Source organism: Mauremys mutica, unplaced genomic scaffold, assembly GCF_020497125.1.
Source record: "Mauremys mutica isolate MM-2020 ecotype Southern unplaced genomic scaffold, ASM2049712v1 Super-Scaffold_100237, whole genome shotgun sequence".
NCBI classification, from domain to species: Eukaryota; Metazoa; Chordata; order Testudines; family Geoemydidae; genus Mauremys; species Mauremys mutica.
Window position 1 is genome coordinate 35,306 of NW_025423292.1, and position 12,540 is coordinate 47,845.

A 12,540-nucleotide genomic window follows, 5' to 3' on the forward strand; every position below is an offset into this window, starting at 1 on the left:
TGCTGGATTCTGCTCAGAGAGCCCTCTACAGAGACGTCATGCAGGAGAACTATGAGAATGTGACCTCGCTGGGTAAGGATTCCAATCCCCTCAGTTCTTGGAAGGGGAAATGAAGAGATACGGTTCATGCCAGCCCCACAATGCCACCTCTGCTCTGTCCTGTCTCTGCATCACCCCAATATGCCAGTGACCCCCACACTGCCACAGACCCTCTCCTGCTGCAGAACACAGGAGCAGTATCGCACAGTGTCAAATATCTCCTGTTTGTATAAGTAAACTTCTTTGAGATGGGGCGACCACATCTGCACGCAGTGTTATGCTCCTACAAAGCACACGGGATCTTTATAGAGGAAGGTAAATACACAGCATTTATTGAGAATACAACAGTTAGCCTCTCTCTCTCTCTCTCTCTCTCTCTCTCTCTCTCCCCCTCTCCCTCTCCGCCAGAGCTGTTCATAGTTACCAGTCTGTTGTAGCTCGAGTCAGTCTAATGGCCAATTACACTGAGCACGAGTGTGGGGCTGGGCTCTTGTTGGTCGCAATCCAATGCTCCGGGAGTCTGGCAAGATGAACCCAAACTCACATGGCCAAGCACCCTGGTTCTTATAGGGTTTTTGTCTTTGTTGAAGTCTATGGATTTTGCTGTATCAGTTTGTGATCGGTTACTTCTTAACTGGTATAAACATTCCAGTGCACCTCCGAGAGGGTCAGCCTGTCCTTTGTTCTGATTTAATCAATTGTCCTCAGGGGTGCCAGCCTTTACCTCAGGGTCATCAATCTGCCCTTCATTATGGATGCGCGTTGATGATTCTTTGATGTCCTTTAAGTCTCTTGACTCCTTCTTCCTTGACTCTGGCTATAACAATGGCCTTTACACCTTCTCTTTTCCTGATGCATACATCCTCATTCACACAAACCCACTGAGAATACAAACAGTAGTATTTTATATCGAGCAAAAAGGCATTGCAAATGAAACCTTGCCTTCAATGTTTCTCTGATCTACTTAACATAGACACAATAGTGAATCCTGTCTCTTATTTACTAAACCTTAAAACAAAGACATGTAGATTTAACTAGAGTGCCTAATTTGTAATACATAGAGGAAACCATAGTAGACAGTGTAACTTATCCTAAAACAAAAGGTGACCTCAATCAGTCAGAAGGATTGTTCTGGTCTGTCATTCCCTTCTGCTATTCAAACAGGGTGGCTGATAGGATGAAATCCAATCATACATTAAATTCTCACAGTACATTATAAAATCCAGCTCCTACAGCCGTATTCGAGATGTGGACGTACCATAGATTTATATACAGGCAATATGATATTTTCTGTCTTTTCTATCCCTTGCTTAATGATTCCCAACATTCCATTCGCTTTTTGCTGCTGCTGCACATTGAGTGGATGTTTTCAGAGAACTATCCATGACTCCAAGTTCTCTCTCTTGAGTGGAAACAGCTAATTTAGACCTCATCGTTTTATATGTCTAGTTGGGATTATGTTTTCCAATGGGCTGCACTATGTGCTATCCTGACATCTAGTACTGCTGAGATCCTGCATTCAGTCATATCCCTGCCCTTCCTGTTCCCTTTCTCCACTGAACCCCACCAGCCCATGGTTACTGTTCCCAGCTTCCCCAGGACTCTCTCATTGTCTCTGGACCTCGCTGTCAGCAAGAAGCAGTGGCAGGGAGACTTGCCCTCTCTCTGGAGTCTTGGTTTTCTGGGACATGGATTTGCTTTGTATGTTTTGGGAGCCTCTTTGAAATTGAGTGTCTGTGACATTAACCACAGTGCAATCTGGAGTGTTGAACAGCTGTGTCCCCTCAGTTTCCCAAGCTGGGGTGACTTTTACACTGGTTTACTGTGAGAGCAGCCACTCCTGGGCAGTTAACACACAGTCTCCAGCATGTAACTCGCTTCCAGCAGCGGGGGGCGGCCATGTCGGGCGCGGCGGGGTCCGGCGGGGGCTCGGTGGGCTCCGTGGTGCGGCGCTTCCTGGCCGAGTACAGCAGCGGCACCGCCAGCCGCCTCAAGGTGCTGGACGCGTATCTGCTCTACGTGCTGCTGAGCGGCGCGCTGCAGTTCGGCTACTGCCTGGGCGTGGGCACCTTCCCCTTCAACTCCTTCCTCAGCAGCTTCATCTCGGCCGTGGGCAGCATCATCCTGGGCGTTTGCCTGAGGATCCAGATCAATCCACAGAACAAAGGCGACTTCCAGGCCATCTCTCCAGAACGGGCCTTCGCCGACTTCCTCTTCGCCAGCACCATCCTGCACCTCGTTGTCATCAACTTCGTGGGCTGAGCCGGGGGACCATTAGCTCCTGACTACCTCTCGTGCTCGGCTGCTGCCATGCCCGGGGACAGGAGTGCCAGCCCCCCATGGACGTGGGTCCTGCCCCCCTGGGGAAGGGCTGCAGCAGTGCAAACTAACGAGGCCTTGTGAGAAGATGCCAGCCTCTCCCCACACCGCCTGGGACCCCTCCCCCAATAAACCCCTTTGTTCTGGGGGAAAAAAAAAAAGCTACACAGTATTTAGTGCTGCTAGTTAGGTAATAATTGGAGATATACCACTCTCCTAGAATTGGAAGGGACCTTGAAAGGTCATTGAGTCCAGCCCCCTGCCTTCACTAGCAGGACCAATTTTTGCCCCAGATCCCTAAGTGGTCTTCTCAAGGATTGAACTCACAACCCTGCGTTTTGCAGGCCAATGCTCAAACCACTGAGCTATCCCTCCCCGCTTAGTGACTCATGAGTTACAGTGCAGGACAGGAAAACACCAGAAAAGTCTCTTTTCCCAGACTTCCCCCAGAAATGTGCATCTTTCCCTGTCCAGCACACTACTGAACAAGGCAAGCTCATATGAAGTCTGTCATTTCATCTGTGGAAAATGACATGCACCAGCCTTGTTATCCCATGTACATGAGTGGACTCATCCCTGCGGCACCCCCTGCTGGTGATTTCTGGGAATTAGCTCATTCCAGCTCCAGCGCACCCTCTGCAGGCCGGTGATCTGCCTGTCCTCTGGCCCCCCGTTTCCCTCCCTGGACCTGGTGCCCCTTTTACCTGGGGTGCTGCCCTCTGGCAGTAACCCCTCAGTCTTAGGGTCTCCCCTCCCCAGGGAACTCCCACCCTCTATGTTTATGTTTTGGACTGTAATATAAAATCCAATCAAACAGTCCCCTTCATATCTTAGGGTCTCCCCTTCCCAGGGAACATCCACCCACTATTCCCACCTCGGCTCAGTATAAGGCCAGTCATCGTCTAGCCCCACACCCCGGGGGAAACTGCAGTATCACTGCAAGGAGGGTTTGCACCTGCTGCCTTTGCCTACCACTGGGCTGCCCTCTGCAACCCCCCAGTACCTATTGCCTTCTGCCAGGCTTCAGCCTGGGGCTTTCCAGGCTGGAGCCCCCCCCGCTCCTCTGCCTTTCCCCAGCCCTGCTCCACTCAGGTACCCTGTGTCCAGCTCCCTGCAGCTGGGCCCATCTCCCTCTACAAACAGAGAGAGACTCTATCTGCCCCTGGCTTCTCTGCCTTTATAGGGCAGCTGAGTCTGTTTGGGGCGTGGCCCCAGCTGCAGCCACTTCCCCCAATCAGCCCAGCCTAAAAGCTGCTTTCTCCAGCCACAGCCCCCTCCCAGGGCTGTTTTTAACCCTTCAGGGCAGGAGCGGGGGTCCACCCGGCTACATCCCAAATGCAGTTTCCAACACACTTTAATCCAAACAAGCAAGTTGGATAAAACAATAAAACAAGATTGTTAATTACCAAAAAAAAAAGATTTTAAGTGACTACAGGTAACAAGTCATAAAAGTCAGAATTGTTTACAAAAGAAATGCAAGATAAACCACAAATAAATTTGTTAGTCTCTAAGGTGCCACAAGTACTCCTGTTCTTTTTACAAACTAACGTGTAAGTCAGGGGTGGGTAAACTACGGCCCGCAGGCCACATCTGGCCCGCGGGCCCAGCCTGCTCGGCCCCTGAGCTCCCGGCCGAGGAGGCTCCCCCCTCCCCTCCCCTCACCCCCGCTGTCCCCCTGCAGCCTCAACATGCCGCGCCACCAGCGCTCTGGCCCACGGCTCCTGGGCAGTGCTGCAGCGGTGGGGCTGCGAGCTCCTACTGCTCTGAGTGGCATGGTAAGGGGGCTGATCTGCACGCTCCTGAGGGACCTCATGTCTAGCTCCGGCGGGCCGCATGGCTGTGGTAAGGGGGCCAGGGGGTTGGATAAGGGGCATGGTGTCCCGGGGGCAGTCAAGGGACAGGGAACATAAGAACATAAGAGAGGCCGTACCGGGTCAGACCAAAGGTCCATCTAGCCCAGTATCTGTCTACCGACAGTGGCCAATGCCAGGTGCCCCAGAGGGAGTGAATCTAACAGGCAATGATCAAGTGATCTCTCTCCTGCCATCCATCTCCATCCTCTGACGAACAGAGGCTAGGGACACCATTCTTACCCATTCTGGCTAATAGCCATTTATGGACTTAGCCGCCATGAATTTATCCAGTCCCCTTTTAAACATTGTTATAGTCCTAGCCTTCACAACCTCCTCAGGTAAGGAGTTCCACAAGTTGACTGTGCGCTGCGTGAAGAAGAACTTCCTTTTCTTTGTTTTAAACTTGCTGCCTATTAATTTCATTTGGTGACCCCTAGTTCTTGTATTATGGGAATAAGTAAATAACTTTTCCTTATCCACTTTCTCAACATCACTCATGATTTTATATACCTCTATCATGTCCCCCCTTAGTCTTCTCTTTTCCAAGCTGAAGAGTCCTAGCCTCTTTAATCTTTCCTCGTATGGGACCCTCTCTAAACCCCTAATCATTTTAGTTGCCCTTTTCTGAACCTTTTCTAGTGCTAGAATATCTTTTTTGAGGTGAGGAGACCACATCTGTACACAGTATTCAAGATGTGGGTGTACCATGGATTTATATAAGGGCAATAATATATTCTCAGTCTTATTTTCTATCCCCTTTTTAATGATTCCTAACATCCTATTTGCTTTTTTGACCACCTCTGCACGCTGCGTGGACATCTTCAGAGAACTATCCACGATGACGCCAAGATCTTTTTCCTGACTCGTTGTAGCTAAGTTAGCCCCCATCATGTTGTATGTATAGTTGGGGTTATTTTTTCCAATGTGCATTACTTTACATTTATCCACATTAAATTTCATTTGCCATTTTGTTGCCCAATCACTTAGTTTTGTGAGATTTTTGAAGTTCTTCACAATCTGCTTTGGTCTTAACTATCTTGAGAAGTTTAGTATCATTTGCAAACTTGGCCACCTCGCTGTTTACCCCTTTCTCCAGATCATTTATGAATAAATTGAATAGGATTGGTCCGAGGACTGACCCTTGGGAAACACCACTAGTTACACCTCTCCATTCTGAGAATTTACCATTAATTCCTACCCTTTGTTCCCTGTCCTTTAACCAGTTCTCAGTCCATGAAAGGACCTTCCCTTTTATCCCATGACAGCTTAATTTACGTAAGAGCCTTTGGTGAGGGACCTTGTCAAAGGCTTTCTGGAAATCCAAGTACACTATGTCCACCGGATCTCCCTTGTCCACATGTTTGTTGACCCCTTCAAAGAATTCTAATAGATTAGTAAGACACGATTTCCCTTTACAGAAACCATGTTGACTATTGCTCAAGAGTTTATGTTTATCTATGTGTCTGACAATTTTATTCTTTACTATTGTTTCAACTAATTTGCCCGGTACCGATGTTAGACTTACCGGTCTGTAATTGCCGGGATCACCCCTAGAGCCCTTTTTAAATATTGGCGTTACATTAGCTAACTTCCAGTCATTGGGTACCGAAGCCGATTTAAAGGACAGGTTACAAACCTTAGTTAATAGTTCCGCAACTTCACATTTGAGTTATTTCAGAACTCTTGGGTGAATGCCATCTGGTCCCGGTGACTTGTTAATGTTGAGTTTATCAATTAATTCCAAAACCTCCTCTAGTGACACTTCAATCTGTGACAGTTCCTCAGATTTGTCACCTACAAAAGCCAGCTCAGGTTTGGGAATCTCCCTAACATCCTCAGCCGTGAAGACTGAAGCAAAGAATCCATTTAGTTTCTCCGCAATGACTTTATCGTCTTTAAGCGCTCCTTTTGAATTTTGATCATCAAGGGGCCCCACTGGTTGTTTAGCAGGCTTCCTGCTTCTGATGTACTTAAAAAACATTTTGTTATTACCTTTGGAGTTTTTGGATAGCCGTTCTTCAAACTCCTCTTTGGCTTTTCTTATTACACTCTTGCATTTAAGTTGGCAGTGTTTGTGCTCCTTTCTATTTGCCTCACTAGGATTTGACTTCCACTTTTTAAAGGAAGTCTTTTTATCTCTCACTGCTTCTTTTACATGGTTGTTAAGCCACGGTGGCTCTTTTTTAGTTCTTTTACTGTTTTTCTTAATTTGGGGTATACATTGAAGTTGGGCCTCTATTATGGTGTCTTTAAAAAGTGCCCATGCAACTTGCAGGGATTTCACTTTAGTCACTGTACCTTTTAACTTTTGTCTAACTAACCCCCTCATTTTTGTATAGTTCCCCCTTTTGAAATTAAATGCCACAGTGTTGGGCAGTTGTGTTCTTCCCACCACAGGGATGTTGAATGCTATTGTATTATGGTCACTGTTTCCAAGCGGTCCTGCTATAGTTACCTCTTGGACCAGCTCCTGCGCTCCACTCAGGATTAAATCTAGAGTTGCCTCTCCCCTTGTGGGTTCCCGTACCAGCTGCTCCATGAAGCAGTCATTTAAAGTATCGAGAAATTTTATCTCTGCATTTCGTCCTGAAGTGAAATGTTCCCAGTCAATATGGGGATAATTGAAATCCCCCACTATTATTGGGTTCTTAATTTTGATAGCCTCTCTAATTTCCCTTAGCATTTCATCATCACTATTACTGTCCTGGTCAGGTGGTCGATAATAGATCCCTAATGTTATATTTTTACTAGAGCATGAAATTTCTATCCATAGAGACTCTATGGAACATGTGGATTCGCTTACGATTTTTACTTCATTTGAATCTACACTTTCTTTCACATATAGTGCCACTCCTCCCCCTGCACGACCTGTTCTGTCCTTCCGATATATTTTGTACCCCGGAATGATTGTGTCCCATTGGTTGCTCTCAGTCCACCAGGTTTCTGTGATGCCTATTATATCTATATCCTTCTTTATCACAAGGCACTCTAGTTCACCCATCTTATTATTTAGACTTCTGGCATTTGTGTACAAGCACTTTAAAAACTTGTCCCTGTTTATTAGCCTGCCTTTTTCTGATGTGCCAGATTCTTTTTTATGTGACTGTTTATCATCTGATCCGGCCCTTACATTATACTTTTCAGTCCTCTGCTACTGACTATAACTTGGAGATTCTCTATCATCAGACTCTCCCCTAAAAGAAGTCTGTGTCCGATCCACACGGGAGCAGGGGGCGGTTGGGCGGGCGGTCAGGGGATAGGGAATGCAGGGGTTGGATAGGCGTGGGAGTCCCGGGGTCCGTCAGGGGGCAGGGATGTGGATATGGGTCGGGGCAGTCAGGTGACAGGGAGCAGGAGGGGTTGGGTGGGGTTCTGGGGGGGTAGTTAGGGTGGGGGCGGGGTTGGGAGGAGGCGGTCAGGGGACAAGGATCAGGGAGGCTTAGATAGGGGGTGGGATCCCAAGGGAGTCCTGGTGGGGGGGGTGGTTAGTGGTGGTGGGGTTCTCTGGAGCAGGTGGTCAGGGGACAAGGAGCAGGCGGGGTTGGATGGGTCGGCAGTTCTGAGGGGGGCAGTTAGGGGGCGGGAAGTGGGTGGGGTCGGATAGGGGGCAGGGCCAGGCTGTTTGAGGAGGCACAGCCTTCCCTACCCGGCCCTCCATACAATTTTGCAACCCCGATGTGGCCCTCTGGCTAAAAAGTTTGCCCACCCCGATCTAAGTTAACAAGCTGAAACGGATTGAAAGCAAATGTTCTCTCACCATCTGCTGAGACAGGCTGGTTTTCCTTTCAGCCAGGACTCCCCCTAACCCGCCCCTGCCACCCACGTTCAATTCTGCAGGAGTTGTCATGAGCAGAGGGGAAGGGGAGAGAGAGAGTCTCAAGCATTTTTCTCACCTCTTTTTATAATTCAGTCCTTTGTACTAGAAACAACTTCAGTTCTCAGCTGAGTCATGGTGCCAGGCTGTCTGTTGTTATGAGCTTCAAGTGTCCCTGCCGCAGAATGGCTGTTTGACCAGCTGTTTGCCTTGCTGTCTCCGAGAAACTGATCTTCCCTGGAATTGTAACTTTTTCAGTAATATCATACAGTAAAATCTCATAACTTTACATACAGTGTTGCTACATATTTTAACAGGACAATATTCAGTAGATTATGTGTTTTCAAAATGCCATTCTGTGTACAAAATTGATCATAATTTTCTAGAAGAGTGAACATAGGGGTACAGACTGACACAGCGTCTGTCTGTGTGTGTTCCCAGCAGATATGTGGGTATTTCAATACATCATAAGCACAGTGTTCAGCATCTTCAAGGACCGGGAGAGCTGGTCCTGGGAATTCACTGCTTTACCAAGTGTGACACTGTATGGAATTGTGAGACATTTTATATTATTTTTTTTATCAATACCAATTTGATACAATTGAAATGACTCGTGCTAGATATGCCATGACAGGTGTCAGTGAAAATGTTATGCTTTTCCAAGTATGAGAATTTTGTTTCTATGTTTGTATCACCTTTGTATTGTGAGTTATAGATTTGTAGAGTAGATCTGTAGTTCCAGACTTGTGCAGTGTTTCTGGGTGAGACATATTGGAGTCAGCGCTGTCTAGGCTGTTTGATGGCCCATCAGCTGTACAGTGAGACCATGGAAAGGATCAAGGGCAGGGGTGGGCAAAATTTTTAGCCCGAGGGCCACATTGGGGTCCCCAAACACCCCCTATCTGCCCCCTCCCACTTACTGCCCCCTGTCTGCCCCCCTCAGAATCCCCGAGCAATCCAACCCCCCCTGCTCCTTGTCCCGTAAGCGCCCCCTCCAGAGACCCCCCCCAACTGCCCTCCCAGGACCCCACCCCCTACCCAACCCCGCTGCTACCTGTCCCCTGACTGCCCTGACCTCTATCCACCCCCCTGCCCACTGACAGACCCCTGGGACTCCCACACCTATCCAACCCCCTATCCCCCCAGAACCTCCGCCCCATCCAACTGTCCCCTGACTGCCCCCCGGGACTCCCTGCCCCTTATCCAACGCCCCCACGTCCTTACCATGCTGTTCAGAGCAGCGTGTCTGGCAGCCACGTGGACCGCGCAGAGCCAGATACACTGCGCAGCGGGAGCGCACAGTCCCGCCCCGCCCCGCAGGAGCACTGCCCGCGTGGTGGCATGGCTGTGGGGGAGGGGCTAGCCTCCCCAGCCGGGAGCTCAGGGACTGGGCAGGACGGTCCTGTCGGCTGGATGTGGCCCATCCCTGATCAAGGGCATAAACCTATTGAGGCAGCAAGACATGCAGGGGTATGCCTGTGTACTGAGACCTCCGAGGCTTTTCCATGCCCTGTGCTGTGAAGCTTGTGTTTGGGACACAGGAAGTACAAGCCACATGCAAAAGGAATATAAAGGGCAGCTGCATCATCTCCATTTTGTCTTCAATCCCTCTTCCTACCTCTGGAGCAACTTCTCTACAAATTGACGCCTTGAACAAAGGACTGAATGACCCATCCAACCTGTGGATGTGTTCCAGATGGACTTTCAAGCCAGCAACTCACCAATAATGCTAAGAACCTGATATATAGATTTCTGAATGCATCTCACTACTTTCCCATTTAACAACGTTTTTTGTGTCGTGTCTTGTCTTTCCATGTTAAAGGATTGGCTGGCAGTGTGGTCTTTTGGGTAAGATCCAAACCTATAGTGATCTTGTAATGTGGCTGACCCTTTGTGTTCAGAAAAACATTTTGTATATGAGCAGAGTTTTTAAATAACCTCTCACTGTACAGGACCTAGGTGCTGATTGGGAGTCGGAGAACTGGAATGCAATAAAAGGGGCTGTGTGATTTCTTTTTTCAGCTTCTCGCTAACCCGTGTGTGGGATCAGAAGCACAGTTTGTGACTGGTCGTTGAGTTTAACTTCAGTGTTAACCACCAGTTTTGGGAGCATCTGCTCTCCCTTTTTCAGCCTGCCCTGACCCTGGCATTTTCAGTGTGGACTGCCCCAGGCACACCAGCTCACACTAAGCACTGAAGTTAAATTAATAGAGTGGGTTTTTTTAAGACAGTCTTATGAAATCAACTGAACTCCTTTGTTTTCTTTCATCTTAGCAGGGTTTCCAGTTTCCCAACCTGATGTGATCTCCCAGCTGGAACAACAGGAAGAGCCATTGGTCCCAGACCTCCAGCGTTCAGAAGAAAGAGAGATCCTGAGAGCTCCCTGCACAGGTGAGGAAACATTAAACCAACTCAGAATCTGTAAGTGCCTGAAGGAAACATCTGGGATGCCCTACAATGCCCTTGGAAGGTCTCTCAGTTCAATATTGTCCCTAGCAGGGGTCGTATCCTTAGGGTAAATATAGCTCATGTCTTCCTGTAGACCCTAGCAGACACCAGACAGTAGCTTCCTCTCTTCCCCCATGAATTTGGATGGGATGTGAAGGCTGAATTGATCCCCTCCTCTCTCCTGTTTGGGGAAGAACTTGGGGGAGTTCAGTTCCTGATTTTTATTTGACCTCTCTCCAGTACTTGTATTGGTTTGGCCTTCCCCTTTCCATCCCTGTTTGAGATTTCTGTCTCTATCACAGCAGGTGACACAATGGTATGTGAGAAAGAGGAGCAGAATTCTCAGCAAGAAAATGTTGAGCAAGTGGCTAAACACAGAGAATTATCGCAAAGATCGAAAAGGAATGTGTCCAGGAGTCATGAGCAGGGAAAATCCCATCACATTCTGCACAAAGCAGAAAGAGAGCAGAGAAAGCAGCCAGAGGAGAAAGTGGGTAAATGTATTTCCTGTCAGGAAACTCAGAAGGACCTCAAGGAAATCACAACACAACAGGAAATCCTCAGCGGAAAGAGAAAAAATACATGCACTGAGTTTGGGAAAAACGTATGTGATTACTCCATCCTTATAAAGCATCAGAGAATCCACACAAGGAAGAGGCCCTATGAATGCAGTGAGTGCGGGAAAACCTTCAATCGCAGTTTGCACCTTATTAGGCATCTCAGAATCCACACAGGGGAGAGGCCCTATGAATGCAGTGAGTGTGGGAAAAGCTTCCCTAGCAGCTCGGGCCTTTATCAACATCAGAGAATCCACACAGGGGAGAGGCCCTATGAATGCAGTGAGTGCGGGAAAACCTTCAATCGCAGTGCGCACCTTATTAGGCATCAAAGAATCCACACAGGGCAGAGGCCCTATGAATGCAGTGAGTGTGGGAAAAGCTTCCCTAGCAGCTCGGGCCTTTATCAACATCAGAGAATCCACACAGGGGAGAGGCCCTATGAATGCAATGAGTGTGGGAAAAGCGTCACTAGCAGCTCAGGCCTTACTAAACATCAGAGAATCCACACAGGGGAGAGGCCCTATGAATGCAGTGAGTGTGGAAAATGCTTCACTAACAGCTCAGCCCTTTCCGAACATCAGAGAATTCACACAGGGGAGAGGCCCTATGAATGCAGTGAGTGTGGGAAACCCTTCAATCGCAGCTCAAACCTTCTTACCCATCAGAGAATCCACACAGGGGAGAGGCCCTATGAATGCAGTGTGTGTGGAAAATGCTTCACTTGCAGCTCAGGCCTTTATCAACATCGGAGAATCCACACAGGGGAGAGACCCTATGAATGCAGTGAGTGTGGGAAAAGCTTCACTAGCAGTTCAGGCCTTTCTAAACATCAGAGAATCCACACAGGGGAGAGGCCCTATGAATGCTGTGAGTGTAGAAAATGCTTCACTAACAGCTCAGCCCTTTCCGAACATCAGAGAATTCACACAGGGGAGAGGCCCTATGAATGCCGTGAATGTGGGAAAACCTTCAATCGCAGCTCAGGCCTTTATCAACATCAGAGAATCCACACAGGGAAGAGGCCCTATGAATGCAGTGAGTGTGGGAAAAACGTCAGTAGCAGCTCAAGCCTTTCTAAACATCAGAAAATCCACACCGGTGGGAGACCCTATAAATGCAGTGAGTGCAGGAAAACCTTCTGTGGGCACTTAGCCCATGTTAGTCATCAGAGAATCTGCAAGGGAGATCAACAACATAAACACCTCTAGGGCTATCAATACTTTTTTTTCTCTAATAATTTTCCTGATTCCCACATAGTAACTTTTAAAGCTGTTTGAACTGTTTGCAGCATGGTTATCCCTCAGTTTGACCAGATGAGTGGCCCATTTTTGCCTTTTGCAGTTTGCCCTGTTTTGAGATGGACCCATTTGTCCTTTCTATCAACTCCATTATCCCATGAGTAATTCGAGTGTGCCCTTCCTATCAGGAACCAGGGAGCATCACATTTATACTATTCTTCCTATTTCAAAATTATTGTTAGTCACCAGTGATACAGATTGTATCATTG

At 48.0% G+C, this 12,540-nt stretch overlaps 1 protein-coding gene across 1 annotated transcript; it reads left to right on the forward strand.

Annotated features, from left to right (window-relative positions):
- The first annotated feature begins 1,933 nt into the window (after window positions 1–1,933).
- Window positions 1,934–2,480, forward strand: LOC123360226 (dolichyl-diphosphooligosaccharide--protein glycosyltransferase subunit DAD1-like). Its single transcript, XM_045001190.1, has one exon. The coding sequence runs from the start codon at window positions 1,939–1,941 to the stop codon at window positions 2,299–2,301; it is 363 nt and encodes a 120-aa protein (XP_044857125.1). The 5' UTR covers window positions 1,934–1,938; the 3' UTR covers window positions 2,302–2,480.
- The last annotated feature ends 10,060 nt before the right edge of the window (window positions 2,481–12,540 follow it).